Genomic DNA, 22,326 nt, shown 5'->3' on the forward strand with positions numbered 1-22,326 from the left:
GAATGTGCAGCATATAACTCAATATGTCGAAATGTCACACACATCCATGCCCGTGGGATTCCCACGGGTGACCCCGCTAGTGTTGTTATAAAGGAGCAATGCTCTGTACAGCCTTTTGTTGGTTTCCAGTGGAATTAAATGGGTTGGTTTAATTCCCAAAAGCCATCACTCGAACAACCTTTGTCATTCACAATTTGGATCCATAATCTGGGGGGGGGGGGTTTCTTCACCAATTGAACAAACATGAATAACTGACTGAAGAAATCTAGTGGCGAACAAGTTATGACATAAAGGCTGCGGGTTCAATTCGATCTGAAAGTGGCATTATAAAGGAGTTGGATCCAAAGCTTCTGCCATGTGGCTGCAGGAATGTCAATGTACGTAAACGACCCTCTTGAACACATGCTCGACGACGCAGCGTCACCTGGCCACCGGTATGTACACTGGTTTGAAGTCGTACATGATAGACTCAAACACGGTAAGTAGATACCTCCGAGGGCCTCCTTCCCACCAACGAGTGTGGAGCCATCCAACCAGCAGGTGGCATTTGCTAAGATACAATACGACATTGTTTTCGTACAAGCCTTGCACAACGGTTCGGTTCGTTGGAAACACTTCTGTTTGAGTTTGATGTGGAATTGAAAACTCTCTCCACAGCGTTGCCATGATACACCCAACAACAAAGTCTAAAACCATAATAAACCTCACAATTGCACAGCACTATAATCCATATGCTTAGGTGTGGCGCAGCACACAGTGCACACCTGGAGACGTTGACTTGTGTGTTACTGTCTCATCACTTTAGGGATGGGCTGTGCCATGCATTCTCATTTACCCACACCTGGCCTATAATTTCCATACGGGTGAACTGAGGATTTCCAGTCAAATTCCACCCCCACCATCCCCATTGGTTGAACAGGGATGTGTGAGGCGTAAATCTGTAAGAGAGCTCAGGTCCTGTGGGTGAGTGTGAAATGGAGTGCATGTCCGTGATGTTTCATTTCGTGGAATAAATTCGGTTGGTGGATTTCATGAGAGAGCGCGCACACTAGGGGAGGATCCAGTGGTTTCGTTAGGCATGGCGGCTGAGCGACACCACAACAGTGGCAACGAGCAGGACGTCCATAGTAATGAGAAGCTTTGGAAATACTCTTCCTTTAACCGGCGAGAAGCTTTCTTTTATTGAAAGCCCATCCTTCATTAAGCTCCGTCACTCCTCCGCGCACTCGCTTTTTCCATCGTTTCGGTGAGGAAGGGGAAGAAAGGTGGGGGGCAGGGGGGGGGGGAGTAAACCGCCATGCACTGATGGATGCCACCGGCCATGCTGAACACTGTGAAGGCTCTTGCCGAGTTTACGGTGGCACTGGATGGCGTACGTGATGGCCGTGGCCGCTCTCAAGGCCCCCTGCCCGCCATTGAGTGGCCTTATGCGTCGCTGGAGCCGAGGGGCACCGGAAGCCAGGTGGGGTGCTGAGATTTAAAATCTGGATTCCATTCAGACGTCTGTGTGCTTTGAGACCGACTCATTACTGCTTCCATCGTACTTTTTAACCCCTTGTTTGTACTTTGGTTTTCTATGTTTTCCAAGCCTATCGAGATAGTTGTGTGTGCAAAACCCTAATCATTGATGCCATCCGTTATCCCAACATGGACGTTCCACTTCAGGTCCAGCAGCGATTTTATCTGGAAACTTGTGCTTTCGTTGTATGCTTTAGTATCTCGTCAAACGTTTCGCTAGGTCCGTGATGCTCAGGAATAACATGTATTAAAGGCATACTTTATGGTGGAACCAGGCTGTGAGAAAGGATTCTCAAACCCCTTGAAGCTTTCATATGCAGTCGTTACATAAACATTGACCAGAGGACCAAGCTGGTATAATGGGTTTAGGGTGTTTGTACCTACACACATGACCTAGATCTGAACCTGGAATTTGGCCAGGATGCATGCACGCCATGCCCTCACTTTTGGAAAGACCGCCGGCTTTAATGTCCCTTGATCTGGAGACAGTAAGATTCATCACCCGACTTGCACAGCATTGAAAAGAGCAGCTACTCATTTCCCTCAAAGAATGTACAAATGAGATTCCAAAAGTAAACCTATAAATGGTGAGCCACTGAGATGCCAAATTTTTTCCTTGCCAATTCTTCCAAAATTTGCAACCTGACGGCCTCGAAGAAGCGACATTTCTTCATGAGATGCCTTTAGAAGACTTACGAGGCTCACGCTACCTTTGAGCTTACGAGAGCGTGCCCTGAGCAATCTGAAACTCCGTAACACCCGACCAGCATGCAAACCGGCATGCACAGGCGTGGCGCCGCTCCTTGCAATCTCTATTCCCGAGACGTCCGCTCCTCGGCATCGTGCCACCGAGCACATGGGTGTCGGATATAAAAATACCATGCGGTTGGACGGCTTCAACCAACTCCACAAGCATTTATCTCTTTCTTTTGTCCAGAGTGGGTGTCTGTCTATCATGCACACCCGAAGCCGTCCTTCCTCCCTTTCTTCCCAGTTTTAGCTACTCCCTCCCTGGAGGAGGGGATGAAGGAGGGAGAAGGGGTGGGGAGGAATAACATGACAAAATCAAATATGATGACACCATCAATGGCAACAAAACTGGATGGAATATCATTTCTTCTTCCAGCCATCGGCCTTGTCTCGTAACAAGTCTTATTAACGCAAATGATGACTGAACACTCAAATTGTGTTTTTCTACATTAGTCTCAGGCTCATGGAGGAGTTGTACATACATTTCATGCAAGATAGACATAGTGGACATCAATGTACTTTTGCACGGATTACAAGGATGGCACGGAGACTGATGCACATTAACATGAATCACAAAGACATTATTTTACAGCAGTGTACTTTGATGAGAATTACAAGGCTATTCGTAGATAATTATTATTTTGTATGCAGCTTGTGGCTGCTGGTTACATCATTGATGGGAGCAGGCTCTGCCGCTAATGCAGTGCCCCCCTACTTCCAGTAAGCTGGTACTCATTTTTCTGACCACTGGAAGGATTACAGGTTGAGTCAACCCACTGGTGTTATTTAACGGTACGACAGAGGCTCAAACTCAAGACCCTAAGAGCTTAAGCCAGCCACCTTAACCGTTAAGCCAACACCAGGCTATTTACCTGTGATGTTGCAGGTTTACAAGAGCTTTGCGTTGCTGTTGTTGTTGGGGGTCAATTTTTGAAATGTACACCCATTGGTCGACAGCTGTCAGACCACACCCACATGTTGCTTGACTCCACCCACCATTGTGCCCAGACGATTGATGGGGCTGCCATCTTCGTTTTCTGGTGGGTCTAACACTTTAGGCCTGTAGGCCTCTGCTGATTAATACACTGCCCGGGTTTGTTGCATCAGATATACATTGGCTTTGTTTGGGTCAGGTGTTATTCACGATTTGGGACCCCAAAATATATACTCATATGTCGAATAATAGCAAGGTTTAATTAAGCCCATCAGAATGTGCAGTATGTCAGAATGCATGCTAATCGAGCGTTGTGTTACGTAATTTTGAATGGCCCCACATTGGGGTTAAGCAATCATTCTGATAGAACCGTGGTGGAGGTTGACTTGAATGAGAGGTGTCGAGTTAATTTTTAATAGCGCATTAAATGTGTGTTTCCCAATCACGTTGTTCGTCTTTTAAGAGTGCTTTAAATGCATGTTTACCAATTGACCTGTTGCCGTATTTTGGTGCAGGTTGTGACCACCGTGCGGTCATTCTTGTTTGTAGATGATGGACAAAGACATATGGTAGATGGGATCTGAACCTGGGTTCGAAGGATTATAATCTGTCTACCGACTGTCTTCTACCGACTCCTCTCTGGCCTAGCTCCCCCAGCTCTGCCTGTGCTCTGTCCCCCAAATATTCCTCCAGGTCGCACAAGATCTGCCAGCAACCCTCTTATGGTTAAACTGCCAAAATCAACTCTCTATTCACCTTCACCCTTTCATTCCTCTTTCCTCCCGACTCTGGAACAAACTCTCTCACTCTATTCAATCCCAGTCTTCCGTTTTTAGGAGTCAGCTCAGCTGTAAGGTCTTTAAAACAGCTGTTCACCACCATCTCTTATCCCCCATCCAAAACTTTGATCTTTTCTACCCCCATTAATTCACCCCAGATCCATTTTTTTGAAATGCCGACTTCTTTCCTGGAAGTCCTAGCAGTGTCCATGTGTTTTATACCTCTCCCACACCCCCCCTCCACCTCCACCCCGCCTTCCCATGCCGCCTCCCCCCAAGCCCTCTCTCTCCCACAGATCTCCCGATGTCCCTGCTCTCAAATGTTGTACTTGTGTGCTTCCCTCTCTCTCCCCATCTTGTCTCCTGCTCCCTTTATCTTATGTTTTATGTATCAGTTTTTCTTTATGTGATTAATGTTAGCTCTTACACGAGCCTCGATCTTGTATCCCAAAAAAATAATAATAGGCCAACGGTTCAGATGGGAACACTAACAGTCTGCCCTAAACCCAACAGAACTTCCTCTCATAAATTAACATTGTTATCATAAAGTATTTCCATGATTTCAGCCATCTAAAGGATTTATATTGTGAGTTTAATAAAATAAGCTTTTGGAAGAACGAGGGACGATTTCCTACAATTAATACATCATTTTACCTCCAGATATATTGACTTTGTATTCCAGAGTAAAACAAATTTCATGTCATCAAGATGCACTTTTAAAAAGATTAAAATAACCGTTTACCATGTATAGCTGTACACGATTCAAGGTTTCCATTTTCGGTAGAAAAAAAATCATTAAAAGGGCAACAACTGCATTTTGGTTTGAAAACTCGTTAAATCCTCAAATGTTTGTTTCTCAAGCAACTTTTAAACATTGAGAAGAACATTCTACTCTCGGCTCACTGAATAACTAACAATACCTGCTGTTTTTGGCACTGATGACATCATAGCACACAAGCGCCATCTTAAAAGCCGGTGTTGTGAATGAACGCGTACGTATTAAGTTGAAAAGCCAGATTTTGCTGAATCCTTTGATAATTTCGAAGCTTTGACGCACCAAATCGCTCAATGGAGGCCGCCATCTTGCGGATGCGGAAGTAAAAAAAAAAATTGCGAAAAAGTTCAATAGGAGTTTGTTTCACCCGTCTTTGTTTGGTTCACAATCTTATGCACCTCTAATTTGTAATTAAAATACTTTAAGACCAACCTCGTTCCCGCATGGGCCCTGGTTATCTTCAACGAAAATCGTCACCAAACACCGGAACCAATGAGATGCGAGCATTTGAAAAAAAAAAATCAAAAAAGCTTTTTACCGCGTTTTGGAGGCTGAAAACGGCGTCAAATATTCTAAAATTGACGAAGAATTATTTTTTAGAAATCTCGCGGCCGGAGGGGATAATTTTTCACGGCCGGAAATATCCGAAGTTGAGGCGGAATTCACTGAATTAATCAAGAAGTAAATTTTATAAATTTTAATCTCATCCAGAATGCAATGGTGTCATTTTGAACTAGGTACGGTACCTACTACACCTACCTACTACCAACTACCTAACCTACTGATGCCATAGTGAATCAGTGATGGGTAAAATAGTGGCAAGAGGCTTTGGCTTCGCCGGATCATTGCGGCTTTGCAGTAGGGTACTAGTAGCTACCTTGCACTTTGGGCTGGCAGGATATCTCAGAGGTACGCACACTCACATCTGACCTATCTAGCTTGGATCCAAATCCAGACCGAGCTGTAAACTGTCGTCCTGGTGTTTCACAGGTCGGGTGATTCACTCGGATGGATGTTAAACTGGGGGTGTTCCATTTGCAAGCAGCTAGGTGTTCTGTATCAATCGCTTTGCAAGCCGCTTGACAAGTGGAGCAAGTAATCTCACTATAATTCACCAAATGTCCGTCTGTCCGTCTGTCCGTTCGAAGGTACCGCAAAAACGGCTGAACCGATCGCAACGATATTTTGGGTGGGTAATCCTAGGACCCCCTGGAGTAAAATAGGCTCTATTGTTTTTTCAATTTTTCCAAACACGATGGAATAATATTTACCGATATGAACAGTGATGTGGCTTTTGTTGAAATTCTACGTACCAGGAGAGAGTAGATCGACTCCTGACGCACTCTTCCTATATAAACGTGCGGCTCCGAAGTAACACGGCAGTGTGTGCAAAGCGACTGAGAAACAGGTGTAGCGGCCGCTTCCATGTTACAGATTCGGCGTGCACTCTTCACACATAAACGTGCGACTGAGAAAGACGTGTAGCGGCCGCTTCCGTTTTGCAGAATTCAATCTTTTTTCAAAATGGGCGCCATGTACTGTTTAGATTTTGATGATTTGCGTGTGATATGATTCAACGGATGTTTATATGAATCGTTTAAAATAAAAAAAAGCCTTCAATTTCTGATATTTTGCCTTTTCATTTGGGCCTCCCAATTGAAGCCCCGCCCATAGGGCAGGTACCGTTGCTCGTTAAGATAAACAGAGGTTTCGAGGCATACCCCTATTATATTTACCAATAATATTTTTGAAACGAGCATTAAATACTTTGATACTTTTCATCATAATTCTTCAAATGTACAAACATGCAAAACCCCTCTACAAAAAGCACAGTTGTAGGTGTATCGATAAGCTGAGCAGGGAAGTCCTCCTTCTGATTCCTTACTTCTTTATCTTTTTTTCCCTCTTCCATGTGCTCTGTAGCCGCTGCTCACAAAATAGCCGGCGAAGCCGATGTTGTGAATGAACTCGTACATATTATGTTGAAAAGCCAGATTTTGCTGGATCCCTTGAGAATTTCAAAGCTTTGACGCACCAAATCGCTCAATGGAGGCTGCCATCTTGTGGATGCGGAAGTATGCATAACAAATTGAAAAAAGTTCAAGAGTTTGTTTCACCTGTCTTTTTTTGATTCACAATCGAATGCACCTCTAATTTGTAATTAAAATACTTTAAGACCAACCTCGGCCGCACGGCCTGGTTATCTTCAACGAAAATCGTCACCAAACACCGAAACCAATGAGATGCGAGCATTTGAAAAAATATTTTTAAAACCAAATCACTCAATGGAGGCCACCATCTTCCGGATGCAGAAGTATGCATTAAAAAATTGCGAAAAGTTCAATAGGAGTTTGTTTCACCCGTCTTTGTTTGATTCACAATCTTATGCACCTCTAATTTGTAATTAAAATACTTTAAGACCAACCTCGTTCCTCGGGCCCACACGGGCCCTGGTTATCTTAAACGAAAATCGTCACCAATTACCGGAACCAATGAGATTCGAGCATTTGAAAAAATATTTCAAAAAAGCTTTTTACCACATTTCGGACGCTGAAAACGGCGTCAAATATTCAAAAATTGACGAAGAATTATTTTTTAGAAATCTTGCGGCCGTAGGTGATAGTTTTTCACGGCCGGAAATATCCGAAGTTGAGACGGAATTCACCGAATTAATCAAGATGGAAATTTTATAAATATTAATCTCATCCAGAATGCAAATGGTGTCATTTTGAACTAGGTGCGGTACCGACTACACCTACCTACTACCAACTACCTAACCTACTGATGCCATAGTGATGGGTAAAATAGTGGCAAGAGGCTTTGGCTTCGTCGGCTCATTGCGGCTTTGCAGTCGGGTACTAGTAGCCGGCGAAGCCAGTGTTGTCAATGAACGCGTACGTATTATATTGAAAAACCAGATTATGCTGGATCCCTTGGCTTGAGAATTTCGAAGCTTTGACGCACCAAATCGCTCAATGGAGGCCGCCATCTTACGGATGCGGAAGTATGCATAACAAATTGCGAAAAAGTTCAATAGGAGTTTGTTTCACCCGTCTTTGTTTGATTCACAATCTTATGCACCTCTAATTTGTAATTAAAATACTTTAAGACCAACCTCGACCCACACGGGCCTGGTTATCTTCAACGAAAATCGTCACCAAACACCGGAACCAATGAGATTCGAGCATTTGAAAAAATATTTCAAAAACCAAATCACTCAATGGAGGCCGCCATCTTCCGGATGCGGAAGTATGCATAAAAAATTGCGAAAAAGTTCAATAGGAGTTTGTTTCACCCGTCTTTGTTTGATTCACTATCTTTTGCACCTCTAATTTGTAATTAAAATACTTTAAGACCAACCTCGTTATCTTCAACGAAAATCGTCACCAAACACCGGAACCAATGAGATTCGAGCATTTGAAAAAATACTTCAAAAAAGCTTATTATGCGTTTCGAGGGTGAAAACGGCATCAAATATTCTAAAATTGACGAAGAATTATTTTTTAGAAATCTCGCGGCCGTAGGGGGGTAATTTTTCACGGTCGGAAATATCCGAAGTTGAGACGGAATTCACCGAATTAATCAAGAAGTAAATTTTATCAATTTTAATCTCATCCAGAATGCAAATGGTGTCATTTTAGGTCTGAATTTGTGAAATTTTGTGAGGTGACCAATCAGCGATCAGCTTAGGTCAGCCAATCAGCGCCATCGACACGGTTTGATTAACGACAGTCACACATTGCCGTTGAAACGGCGCTATCGTCTGATTTGTCGGCACTGATCTTACTGCAAGCTAACTTCTTCTGGTGGAGGAAGCCGCAGTGCCCGGAGAGAACCAGTCCTGACAGCGACTGAAGTTAGAAGACGACACACATACTGTGAAAACGTATATTAAGCCCAGTTAAAATTTCTTAAAATAGGCCTTAAGCTAGCACATCCTATTTATTTTTTTTGTTTGTTTTGTTTTGTATACTGAATCGAGGCTCGTGGAAGAGCTGACATTTACTTCACAAACAAATCAACCAGACAAACAAAATATATAAAAAGAGGGAGCGGAAGACAAGAGAATGGGAAGCACACAAACACTTGAGAGCACACAACATTTAAGAGCAGGGAGATGTGTGGGAGGGAGAGGGCTTGGGGGGAGGAGGCGTGGGAAGGGAGGGGGGGGGGGGGGTGGGAGAAGTATAAAACACAAGGACACCAAGGACTTCCAGGACAGAAGTTGGTATTTCAAAAAGTGGAATTGGGGTGAAATTATTGGGGATAGAAAAGATCAAGGTTTTGGATGGGAGAAGATAAGAGATGGTGGTGAACAGCTGTTTTAAAGACCTGGAGGGTGGAGTGGGATTGAAGAGAGTGAGGGAGTTTGTTCCAGAGGCGGGAGAAAAGAGGAATGAAGGAGTGAAGGTGAGCAGAGAGTCTTGATTTTGGCAGTTTAACCATAAGAGGGTTGCAGGCAGATCTTGTGCGACCTGTAGGAATATTTGCGGGACAGAGCCCAGAGAGAGCTGGGGGGGCAAGGCCAGAGAGGAGTCGGTAGAAGACGGAAAGACCACCAACCTGCCTGCGGTGAGTGAGTGAGAGGCCCTTGGAGTTAGCTTCATCGCGGGAGATTCCAATGATTCTGAATGCTTTGCTTTCAACAGCGTGAAGACGAGCTAGGTGTGAGGCAGGAGCACCAGCCCAGAGGGGAGAGCAGTATAGTTACTTCCTTCAGCTTCTTGTGACATTTATTGTATGTAGGTATTGGGGAGGACTGTCTGCTCTTCTCTTTTACCAAGTCTTACCAGGTACAGTACCTACTACACCTACCTACTACCAACTACCTAACCTACTGATGCCATAGTGATGGGTAAAATAGTGGCAAGAGGCTTTGGCTTCGCTGGCTCATTGCGGCTTTGCAGTCGGGTACTAGTACATTTGTTTGGGGAAATTGTGCAATAAAAGGATCGAGTAAAACTGAAAAACATGGACCAAACAGCCACGATAGCGTTGTTTACATGGAAACCGCCATGTTGTTAAGCAGAGCGGAGCACTCCGTTCTGTTGGAGTAATTGCTTAAGTGCTTTGAATAAAGTAAGCTGATTAATTAATGGAACACACCCAAGGTGTCCAATTTGCTAGCATAAGTTGGTGGACGTTAAGGAGCCCACGGTGTCTTTCTCGAAGAGTAGGCGAGCCATCGCCGGCATCCCAAACAAATTACAAATCCCTGCTCTAGCCTCCAGGGGTTACTGCATCACAGGCACAGGTAACTTGCAGGGGGCATTGCATCAACGGCGCAGCCATGCTCCGAGCAATGATGCAAAACTACATCGACGAACTGCACATGAATGAATGATCGTTTTAAGGCCATTTGCCCCGCGAGAACGGAGGTTACCCTGCAAAAAATGTTCTATTGTAGCGGTTACCTTATTCGCATGTCGCGGTTAACTTATTCGCATGTCGCGGTTAACTTATTCGCATGTCGCGGTTAACTTATTCGCATGTCGCGGTTAACTTATTCGCATGTGGCGGTTACCTTATTTGCATGTAGCGGTTACCTTATTTGGTCATAATCCACGTGCACGGGCCTGTGGGGCTTTTGGTTGTGTGGACGTGACGCACGCGCGGTTGTTGGAGCCACGCCCTCCGAAGAGTGTTTTGGCTTTATAAAAGCTGTACCACTTCCGTTCGCGATCAGTGTGCTGGAGATTTCTGTACGAATAAACGAGCTTCGAACCCTACGAAATGGCCTCGTCTTCTCGCCTTCCGCAACTCCTAAACTATAAAGATTCCATAAAAATGTTTCTATAGAAGTCTTATAGACATCCTATAGAACAGTCCAATAGAGTTTCTATAGAACTCTCGGACCGTTTCTATAGAACAACTTTAATATAGTGTGGCGGACACGATGGCTCGCTGGCGCGGTGACATCATTCCGCGCACCAAGAGGGTGTCGGCCACGCCCGAGGGGTAGGCGTGGCCTCGGGATATACACGGGGCTCGCAGCCCCGAGCAAGTCAGTGCTACAGTTTGAGCTTTGTAATAAAGACTCTTTGGATCCTACGCGTTGTTGCTTACCTTTTCTGGCAAACAAGTCGTGCATATAGCACCGCACTACACTGGTGACCCCGATTTGGTTCAGCCGTCGCTGACCACAGAATGCGCCATGGCAAACAACGCGGTCGCGGTAAAGCTCCCTGAGTTTTGGGAAGCCCAGGCCGAGGTATGGTTCGTGCAGGCCGAGGCACAGTTCCAGCTTCGAGGCATCACGGCGGATGAGACGCGTTACCACGTGATTGCCGCCCTGGGGCCCGGCACAGCCGCCCGAGTCGTGTCCGTCCTGCGGAACCCGCCGGCCGACCACAGGTACGAGGCGCTCAAACGCCTCCTCATCGCCACGTTTTGGCCTCACGGAGTGCGAACGGGCCGACCACCTCCTGGACCTTCCCAGACTCGGCGACACATGACCATCGGTGCGGATGGATTACATGCTGTCGTTGCTGGGTGACAAAGCCCCAGATTTTTTATTCCGGGCGCTCTTTCTACGCCAGCTACCGGCGCAGGTACGCCTCGCGTTGGCCGGTTCCAAAATAAGGGAACCCGAGGCATCACGAGGATGAGACGCGTTACTACCACGCGTCTCATCCTCGTCGAGGCCGACAAGTTCTTCGAGGCCGTCTCACCCTCGTCTCTGGCCGTCGAGGCCGACAAGTTCTTCGCGGCTTGTGACACGCGGGCGAGTTTCGGTGCGGCCGTCGTGGATCCCGAGGATGATGCGGATGCACACCTCGTGGCCGCCACCACGCCCCGCCCACCACCACCGCAGCTGCGAAAGCCGCGGCCTCCGACTCCACCGCAAACCTGGTGCAGTTTCCACGCCAGGTTCGGCCACAAGGCTAAGAGGTGTTGCCCGCCGTGCTCGTTTGGCAAGTCGGGAAACGACCGAGCCGGTGCTCGGTAGCGGCCCTGAGCGTCAGCCATTCTGGCAGCCTCCTATTTATCACGGACACCTTGTCCGGGCGCCGTTTCCTCTGCGATACAGGAGCGCAGGTAAGCGTCATCCCAGCCCACACGTCCGACAAGCGAACCGCGGGCCGGGGCCCCGCGTTGCTTGCAGCCAACGGTACACCAATACGCACATTCAGGAAGCGCTGCCTCTCCCTGCGGTTTGGAGGGCAGCGCTTTCAATGGACGTTCGTAACCGCCAGCATGCCCGTGGCATTGCTCGGTGCGGACTTCCTATGTGCAAATGGGTTGCTGGTCGACATAAAGCACACACGCCTCATCCAGGCCGAAACCTTTAGCTCACTCGCTTGTTCGCTGAGCAGCTCGTTGAGCGGCTCACCAAGTGGCTTGCTAAACGGTTCCGTCCCGGCGAGTTTGGTTTGTACGCTTCCGGCAGCGGATGACTTTACCCGCCTCCTCGCCAGTTTCCCGGCCCTCATGTGGCCCACCTTCTCGGCGGTGGCCGTCAAGCACGGGGTGGAGCATCACATCCCCACCGTCGGGCCACCGGTCTACGCCCGGGCACGCCGCCTCGAGCCGACGAAGCTCACGGTGGCAAAAGCGGATTTCGCTACGCTGGAGCGGCTGGGCATCGTGCGGCGCTCCAAGAGCGCTTGGGCATCGCCGCTGCACATCGTGCCGAAGCCCGGCGGGGGATGGCGGCCGTGCGGGGACTACCGCCGCCTCAACGATGCTACCACCCCCAACCGCTACCCGGTTCCTCACATCCAGGACTTTTCCGCCCGGTTGGTGAAAATGTCCCTCTTTTCCAAGGTGGACCTCATCCGCGGATACCACCAGGTCCCCATCAGGCCGGAGGACATACCGAAGACGGCCGTCATTACACCATTCGGCCTCTTCGAGTTTCTGCGGATGCCCTTCGGGTTGAAGAATGCGGCTCAGGCGTTCCAGCGGCTGATGGACAACGTCTTGCGCGACTTGGATTTCGTTTATGTCTACCTGGACGACATCCTCGTCGCAAGCGTGGCCCGTGAGGAGCACCTCCGCCATCTCCGCACGCTCTTCAAATGCCTGGGCCAGCATGGCCTGATCATCAACCCCGCCAAGTGCCGGTTCGGCATCGCCGAAATCGACTTTTTGGGACACCGCGTCACCAGGCACGGGGCCATCCCCTTACCGGCCAAGGTGGAGGCGGTCAGGGGGTTTCCGCGCCCCCGCATGATCACGGGGCTCCAGGAGTTCCTGGGCATGGTGAACTTTTACCACCGTTTCCTGCCCCGCGTCGCCCAGCTCCTGCGCCCCCTGCACGAGGCCCTCCGGGGGAAGCCGGGCAAAGGTGACGTTGCTTGGACTGAGCCGATGGACGCGGCGTTCGCGGGCGCGAAGCTCGCCTTGGCTAACGCCACCATGCTCGCGCACCCGGCGCCCGATGCACCGATCGCCCTCAGTCCCTCACCACCGACGCGTCGGACTACGCAGTGGGCGCGGTGCACGAGCAATGGGTGAAGGGAGCTTGGCAGCCGCTGGCGTTTTTCAGCCGGCAGCTTCGCCCGCACGAACGGCGGTACAGTACCTTCGACCGCGAGCTCCTCGGGCTTCACCTGGCGGTCCGGCATTTCCGCCATCTGCTCGAGGGCCGTTCGTTCACGGCCTTCGTCGACCACAAGCCCCTGGTCTTCGCGATGGCCAAGGTCGCCGAGCCGTGGTCGGCCCGGGAGCAGCGTCACCTCTCGGCCGTGTCCGAGTACACGACGGACATCCGGCACGTCGCGGGGAAGGACAACCCGGTGGCGGATTGCCTTTCCCGGTCCGTCGCCCACGCGGTCCACCTCGGGATCGACTATGCCCGGATGGCGGCGGACCAGACTGCCGACCCCGCCGTCCAGGTCTTGCAGACCGCCGTCACGGGCCTCCGCGTCACCGAGGTGCCGTTCGACGGCGCGGGCACGGCCCTCTTGTGCGACGTCTCCCTCGGCCGGCCTCGCCCCATCATGCCCGCGGGTTGGCAGCGCCGGGTTTTTGACGCCATCCACGGCCTGTCCCACCCGGGCACGAAGGCCTCCCAGAGGCTGCTCGCCGACAAGTTCATCTGGCATGGCCTCCGGAAGACCATCCGCGATTGGACCAGGACGTGCCTCGCGTGCCAGCGCGCGAAGGTGCACCGCCACACCCAGGCCCTGTTGGCCCCGTTTACTGTGCCCGAACGTCGGTTCGACCACGTTCACGTGGACTTGGTGGGACCTCTGCCCCCCTCGCGGGGTTTCACCCACGTCCTCACCATGGTGGACCGCACCACCCGGTGGCCCGGAGGCCGTGCCTTTGGCGGCGACGACGGCGGCGGACGTCGCGCAGGCGTTCATCGCCACCTGGGTTGCCCGGTTCGGCGCCCCCTCGGACATCTTGTCCGACCGCGGCCCCCAGTTCACCTCAGAGTTCACCGTTTCCTGCCCCGCATCGCCCAGCTCCTGCGCCCCCTGCACGAGGCCCTCCGGGGGAGATCTCGCGAGATCATGGCGAGGTCACGTCTTTTCGAAGCTGCTCCATGCGCTCACGCTCTCGAAGCTAAGTGATCTATCACAATCGTGTTTTTGTCGAGACTGTATCTATCTTTCGGTGTGTGTACCTATAGCGTATCTTTTGGAAAATTTTCGGTGCTAATTTTTCGTACATGTATACACAATCGTCGGTTAATGGTATCGAGTATTCTGCGGCCTAGTACTCGTAGGCTTAGACTACCGTACCGTCTCCGACCTTGTGGTTTTTTCTCTCAGCGATTCGTCGAATGTGCTGAAATTATTTTCGTTCTCTGTTTCGTACCAGTCGTTCACCCCGTACCTCCTTGTTTAATATCTGTACTCACAAAAAAAAAAAAAAAACCCCAAAATTTTTTTCCCTTCCCAGGTCTTATTCGTTTATTTGTTCTTCTTTTTGTTCGTTCGTTCTTCGTTCGCGATCACGCGGCTAGAAATGTATAATCTCTCCCCTGAACAACTATTTTCTCTCATATATTATAACACCCTTTTCTTCTTTTCCTACAAAAGGATGCTTTCGTCTTGCTCACCAAATCTATTCATTCCAAAAAATATATATATAATACCATCTCTTACAGTTCCTCCTTTCTACATTCCCTAAACTATCCAGAACTCCACCCCTCCTCCAGTGTCCTCAAACGTATTTTTGACTCGAAGGTCTCAAACTCATTTTGCAAAAAATGTTCGTTTCCCATGAATCGTACACTTTTCAAAATCCAATCTCACCCCTCCCCTCCAAATCCTCCCCATCACCCATCCCTTTCAAATCTCCCCCCTTGCCCCTTCCCTCCCCTCCCTCCTAAACTCCCCCCACACCCCTCCCCTCCGAGACTCTCCCTCGCTCCTCCCCTCCTAGACTCCCTTCTCACCCCTCCTCCTCAAAGCATCCTCCCTGCTTCTTCCCCCTTCCAACTTTCACCTTCATCTCCCCAAACCTTCTGCCTCGCTCTTCCCCCTCCTCAAATAACACCTCACTGTGCCTCACCCAATCTCCATCAAACCTTTTGTCCGCCCCATTCTTCCCTTTCTCCAAGCTATTCTGAAATCTCTGAAATCTCTGACACACCTTCAACAGCTCTCCCTACCTCTTCCTCCTCTTCCACATCTTACCCTACCCCTCCCCCCCCCTGTTCTGGACCCGATGCTCCCCCTTCCTCTTCATTAACGGTATGGACCTCAAACATCCGGGGCCTTCGCTCAAACTTGACTGACCTCTCCATACAGGTTGCTTCTGACAAACCAGATGTGATCTGCTTAACAGAAACTTTCCTCCTTCATGATGTCTCTGATGCCTTGGTATCTCTCCCAGGTTACTCCCTCCTCCGGTATGATAGACCTGAGCCTCGTCCTGGAGGTGGGGTTGCTATCTTTATAAAAAACTCTCTTCCTCACTCGCCCTCCACTGCCCTCTCTCCACCTCACCCCCAGGAATACCTTTGGCTACGGCTTCCCCTTCGCTCCCACCTTTTGTTCATATGTGTGTTGTACCGTCCACCAAACAGCGATGACTCCATCTACATCTCACTGTCTGATAATATGGACCAACCTCTATCTACCCATCCCAACTCTCTCTTCCTCATATGTGGTGATTTCAATTGTCACCATGCCAGTTGGCTGGGGGTGGGTACCTCTCTCACCAGCCATGGCTCTTCAGCAAAGGACTTCTGCGACTCACTGGGACTGACACAATCTGTCAATTTCCCGACCCGGATCTCAGTCAACGGAGCATCTTCTCTTCTGGATTTGGTTATGGCAAACTTCCCTGAAAATGTCTGCTGCTCTTCTTCTGCTCCAATCGGCTCATCTGATCATGTGCTTGTCAAAGTGGACATCTCTCTGACCATTCTCAGAGAGCCTCCTCAGCGTCGACGAGTCTGGCATTTCACTCAGGCCAACTGGCACGGTCTTCAAGCAGCCATCAATCATCTGGACTGGTCTCCCATCTCTACCGCCTCTGACATCAACTCATCCTGGGAATTCTTTCAAAGTAAATTGCTCTCTCTCATGCACAGATTTATACCATCTCGTCTTCACTTGTCATACCCTTCCTGCCGTCCATGGTACACGGAATCTTGTGGTGAGGCTGTTGCCCTGAAACAACTTGCTTTCGTCTCCTGGAAAGCAAATCCAACGGAAGGAAATCTCATTTCCTTTCACAAAGCCCGAAACAAGTGTGTTGTTTCTCCAAATCTCCTCTCTCTCCTCTCCAAATCTCTCCAAATCTCCAAATCAAATCTCCAAATCTCCAAACAAATCTCCTCCTCAGGAGAGCCAGGAAACAATATCTCACCGTTCTCAAGACCGAACTCTCTTATCTGTCTCCCTCTTCCAAATCCTGGTGGCATCTGGTCAAATCTGTTTCTGGTGTTTGTTCCCCCCTCCATCCCCTCCCTCACCTCAAACGGCTTAATGGCTGACTCCGCACGTGAAAAAGCTGAATGACTCAACTCTGTTTGCCTCTAAATCTTGTGTCCCAAACCCATTCCTCTCTGTACCCACCGTACCCAGTCGTACCCAGCTGCTCCTGGACTCTGTGTCCTTTCCTCCTGACAAGGTGGAAAAGTTTCTGTCAACCCTCGACTCTGATTCTGCAACTGGTCCTGACGGCATCAGCCCACGGGTCCTAAAATCATGTTCTTCCGCTCTTTCACTCCCTCTTTCTGTTCTCTTCACCCTCTCTTTTGCTCAGGGTCATCTGCCATCTGCTTGGAAATCAGCCAACATCACTGCTTTGCACAAAAATGGTGCAAAAACAGATCCTAGCAACTACAGACCAATCAGCCTTCTCCCAATTTATCAACAAAGTCATGGAATCCATCATTGCTTCAGATATGAAATCTTTCCTCTTCTCCAATGGCTTGATCTCTGATCATCAATTTGGTTTCAGACCTGGTCACTCTACTCTGGACATGCTGCTTCTGCTTTCTCAACAATGGATGGAGGTCCTCAACGCCAAACAGGAAATTAGAGCTGTCTCCCTCGACATTTCACGTGCCTTCGATACGGTCTGGCACCCTGCTCTGCTCACCAAACCCTCCTCCTTTGGTATCCATGGAAATCTCCACGCATGGCTGGTGGACTTCCTCTCTAGTCGTCGTCAACGTGTGGCCCTGAATGGGTTTCTCTCATCTCCTCTTCCTGTTCAGGCTGAAGTTCCCCAAGGTAGTGTTCTGGGCCTTGTGCTTTTTCTGGTCTTCATCAATGATCTCTCTGACTCTCTTGAAAATCCTCTCTATCTCTTTGCTGATGACTCTACTCTCTGTCGCTCCATTCCTCATCCCTCAGATCGGCAGTCTGCAGCCTCCTCACTCTCTGCAGACCTGGACAAAATCACAGACTGGGCAAACAAATGGAACATGTCTTTCAATCCTGATAAATCTCACACTCTTACGATGTCTCTCCAAAAAGACCGACTGGACAACCCTCCCATCCACTTTCTGAATAATCCTCTCCAAGAAGTTCTGAAACTCAAGCTTTTGGGTCTCACTATTTGCCATGATCTTTCCTGGGAAAACCACATTTCAAATCTGGCCTCCAAAGCCAGTCGCCGACTGGGCATCCTCCGTCGTGCGAAGTCCTTCCTTGGCACACCTGAGCTCCTCACCACATACAAGGCTTTCATCCGCAGCTCTATGGAATACTGCTCTCCCCTCTGGTCTGGTGCTCCTGCCTCACACCTAGCTCGTCTTCACGCTGTTGAAACCAAAGCGTTCAGAATCATTGGAATCTCCCGCGATGAAGCTAACTCCAAGGGCCTTTCACTCACTCACCGCAGGCAGGTTGGTGGTCTTTCCGTCTTCTACCGACTCCTCTCTGGCCTTGCCCCCCCCCAGCTCTCTCTGGGGTTCTGTCCCCCAAATATTCCTACAGGTCGCACAAGATCTGCCTGCAACCCTCTTATGGTTAAACTGCCAAAATCAAGACTTTCTGCTCACCTTCACTCCTTCATTCCTCTCTTCTCCCGCCTCTGGAACAAACTCCCTCACTCTCTTCAATCCCACTCCACCCTCCAGGTCTTTAAAACAGTTGTTCACCACCATCTCTTATCCTCCCCCATCCAAAACCTTGATCTTTTCTACCCCCGCTAATATCGGTCCCCTTGTGTTTTATACCTCTCCCCCCCCCCCCCCCCCCTTCCCACGCCTCCTCCCCCCAAGCCCTCTCCCTCCCACACTTCTCCCTGCTCTCAAATGTTGTGGTTGTGTGCTTCCCCTTCTCTCCCCATCTTGTCTTCCGCTCCCTCTTTTTGTATATTTTGTTTGTCTGGTTGATTTGTTTGTGAAATAAATGTTAGCTCTTTCACGAGCCTCGATTCAGTATACAAAAAAAACCAAAAAAAAAAAAAAAACCAGGATCCTAGGATCCCAAGCCGGCACCCTAACCTCTAAGCCAACACCAGGCTATCTATGATCAGCTACTCCATGCACCCGCCTAATCTCTCTCGGCCCGTGGGGACTCCAAGAGGCAGAATGATATCTGTCAATGTCGAGGAGAGATGCCAACTCTTTGTTAGCAATCAGGGACTCGGTCTCTCTTGCTCAGCTACAACGCACCGTTGCTTGTTCCGTGGTTGTCGGAGCGTGAAAGGGAAATATATATGTTCAAGAAGCATTCCAAATGTCAGGACCCACCGGTTTCACAGGAGTCCCAGATGTATGGGATGTTTTGACAAGACCTTTCTATCCTTTGTCACTGCAGCACAATTTATTTTCAACACGCTCTTCTTGTCCGTACACCTGAGATTCTTACTCCCTGTGCCCCCTTTGAGCTGCTATCTGTAGGAATTCTCATAAAAGCTGGGCCAAGTACAGGTTGAGCCTCTCTTCCCCTATCCTCCCATACTCTCCTACCTTTTAGATTTTATTATCCAGAGCTTGCTTGTTAAATGCTTTGGCTTTATCTCTTAAACATTTCGATTTTTGGTCTTCGGAATGTTCTAATGCATTTGTTTGCCTGTAGATGGCTGAAGGAGGGAACCTGCCCAAGGAACTATTAACAGGCCTTGGTCAAGTTCACACAGCAATGGCTGAATGAACACCTTGTTAAAATACTAATTTGGAGGCTCGTGGAAAGGGCGAGGCAGGAGGGCCATCAGAAATAGGGTGAGCAGCAACAGACTTAAGGAAGCAAGGTAGATAAGGCTCCAAGGACTCTGCCGATGGACATGTTTTGAGAGACAGGTGGCTCACAAGGGGAGTGCATCACAAGGGTAGAAGAAGTCATCAACAGACTTGGTGTTTGAGAGGAAGTGTGGTGTGTTGTACTCTTTATAGCAAAATGTGTTTTAGAAAATATTCTTTTGAACTGCCCCTGACCTTTTCTTGTACCCGTGCAGGACATGCGAAAACACGTGATGATGAACCTTCTGGATACTGAGCATTCGTACGTTGAGTCCCTTCGCACCTTGGTGCAGGTAAAACCGCCGCAGAATCCTCACCCTCTCAACATCTCCCTTGTCGAGGAGCAAATTATGTAATGCGAGGTAGATGGAAATGGTTACGGCACCTGAGCATGACTAGTGCGGGTCAAAGGAAATGCACATTCGCCGTTCGTTTGGTCCAAGGAGAAATGAGATGGATGGATAGCTCTTGTTTGTTATTGTACCTGCATATCTATCAAAGATCGAATCAGACGCCGAGATGCCCAATGTATTTCATTTCCATTGATGCTTCCTTCTGCAGGATTATCGGGGTGCTGGCTGCACTGTATTCAACTTGTGGCTTTTAGTGTCCAATCCCAAGTTGCCCTTAAAGGGCATTAAGAGTCTGCTGCTAATTGTGTGCTGGAATCACGTGTAAGCCAGACCAGGTGAAGAGGAAAGATTATCCCCAGGCATGCCCCACCTATGAAGGGCTAGCAATACCGAGCTTGCTGGATTTTATAAACAAAACAACCCATTGTCGGCATGACAGACTAACTTTGTTTTGAATGTACAATTACGTAGCAGTTACTCAAGAAGTTGAAACAGTGCTTTGCCTTTCTGTGTAATCATGCTTATTGGAAAAAGGATACGTAGATTGAAAAATAAAATAAATATGCAGCAAAGCCTGGAGCAGATTATCACCGCAGTGCTGACAGTGTTGGTGTATGAGGAGGGTTTGATCACATTAGGTCTGTTGCAATTTGTTCGGTTTTAGATACAAGATTAACAAATTCCATACCAATAGATTTGACGGCCATGGTGACAATGCTTTTTGATTTTTTTTTTGGCTTTTGAGGCCTAGTTTTAACGGCTTCACCAATACCACCCGAGCTTGAGCGCTGGTGCAGGGGACAGAGCTGCGCTTTCATAAATGACATTTTTCTCATTTTATGTCGTTATTCTGACATCAGGGAAAGAAATTGTATGCCTACAGAAAAGTAACCTTGAAGTAGAGATCGAGTCGAAAAACAGAGAACAACACCAATGTATTTGCAGGTTTGAGGCCACTTTCACGTGTACAGCACCACCAACTGTGTGTGTCATTTTTTGGGTGTGGCTGTGCCGATGCTGTAATGGCCCTCCACTTCCGTATCAGGAATTCTTACTTTGAGCAGAGCGTTAGTACCCAATGGCCTACCGCTTATGCAAGATAACATAGGGACATTGACCTCACGTGAATGGTAGCAATTGAGACAGACAACTTAGCATCCTTTATTAATGGCGGCATACTCGTGATGCAACTTCCTGCTTGTGAAGCACCAGGATTTATTTGTTTGTGTGCAGAATTTAGCTGAGGGTTTGCATCACTCCTGGGGATGTGGCAATTCCGGTGAGCAGTACCCACTGTGGGTGAGGGCAGGTATTTAGCATTTGGCCATGGTACCACATACTGCAGGTGGTTAATGTCCACCAGAGATTTCTCCCAGAATTGTAAAATCGAACTTGAATTACCCAAACATGCACTCCTTGTCTGGAAAACACCAGGGCAACCGTTCCTAGTCAGAAATCGAACTGGCATTGGGATGACAGTTTTGTGGTATTGATGGGAATCAAACACAGTCTAGACACCTCCAAGGCAAGTACATTACTTCTCAGGTACCCCAAGCACCCTTGGTTTTGAAATAGTAATTTTCGTTTCGCATCTCTTCCGACTCTCCCGCGCACCCTTTGCCTTCCTCCTCCTATTCTCTCAAAACCTCAATATGAAAGTGTGCCTGAGATTGCTGATGTGGTATAATCTCATGGAGTTTGACATAAAGGTTTCTGGTCACGTGAATTAACTCCGCCACCAAAGGTGGACGGAGGTTATGCTTTCACTCCTGTTTGTCTGTCTGTCTGTGAGAAAGATATCTCAGCATGTTGTCGACGGATTCAGACAAAACGTAGTGGACAGTTTCAGTGTGTGACAAGGACAAGCCGATTAGATTTTGGTTGATGTCTGGATGCAGATCCGGTCTATCAGTGGGATACAAAACGTAAACTGTTCAGCCTGGCGGAGGCATGCTCTCCACCGAGTGCTGTTCATGTTTTATGTTCTGCAGTGCTGAATGTCCCGTTCTGTATGTTTGTTTTGCAATTATAAGTTACAGAAGTTGGATAAAAATGTCAGGAATGCTAAAAGGTCATTGTGGACGTCATGCCTCTTCACTGTTGCCCTACCGTAGGGCTACCTGAGACCACTAAAACAGACAGAGAACACGGGCCTGTGCGACCCCGCGCTGGTTGACGACATGTTCTACCAGATCCCAGAGATCCTGGGCCATCATGAGGAATTCCTGGATCGTGTTGCCGGCTGTGTGCAATGCTGGCATGACCGGCAGACTGTTGGAGATCTCATAACTGAATCGGTGAGACGATAATCTACTTCCAGTGTTGAATAACCTTTGCTGATAAGCCTCCAGTACGTCGCTCATGCCAGAGCTAAGAGGTTTAGCGAGGAAGGAGGGAATGGCGAGGTTCGAGGTCGGGAAGGGGGGTGCTAATAGGCAGCAGTTCACGGTGTGGAAGCTAGACCTTGTTTGTTTGGCATGACGCAGCCAGTGGCGACAGAATGGCAGCTCCGAGATGTTGGAATGTCAACGAATCTTGTCCGAGAAAATGTATACACCATTCCTGCACTCGCGTGTATCAGCCAAAAGCGCCTTTCATCCATCCATTTGCCA

At 48.7% G+C, this 22,326-nt stretch overlaps 1 protein-coding gene across 3 annotated transcripts in view; it reads left to right on the forward strand.

The window, feature by feature from the left end:
* Positions 1 to 22,326, forward strand: part of ARHGEF17 (Rho guanine nucleotide exchange factor 17) — a 143,667-nt gene that overhangs the window by 71,926 nt on the left and 49,415 nt on the right. For 2 of the 3 annotated variants that reach the window (XM_068132298.2, XM_068132299.2), the window contains exons 2-3: positions 19,577 to 19,654; positions 21,829 to 22,011. In XM_068132298.2, the coding sequence (XP_067988399.2) occupies positions 19,577 to 19,654; positions 21,829 to 22,011 (261 nt within the window). Of the gene's footprint in view, positions 1 to 1,297; positions 1,463 to 19,576; positions 19,655 to 21,828; positions 22,012 to 22,326 lie in introns of those variants that run through there. The other variant, XM_078766164.1, reaches the window with a different exon arrangement.

The sequence above is a fragment of the Myxine glutinosa genome, chromosome 12 (assembly GCF_964187855.1).
Source record: "Myxine glutinosa chromosome 12, kmMyxGlut1.1, whole genome shotgun sequence".
In the NCBI taxonomy this organism is placed as follows: Eukaryota; Metazoa; Chordata; class Myxini; order Myxiniformes; family Myxinidae; genus Myxine; species Myxine glutinosa.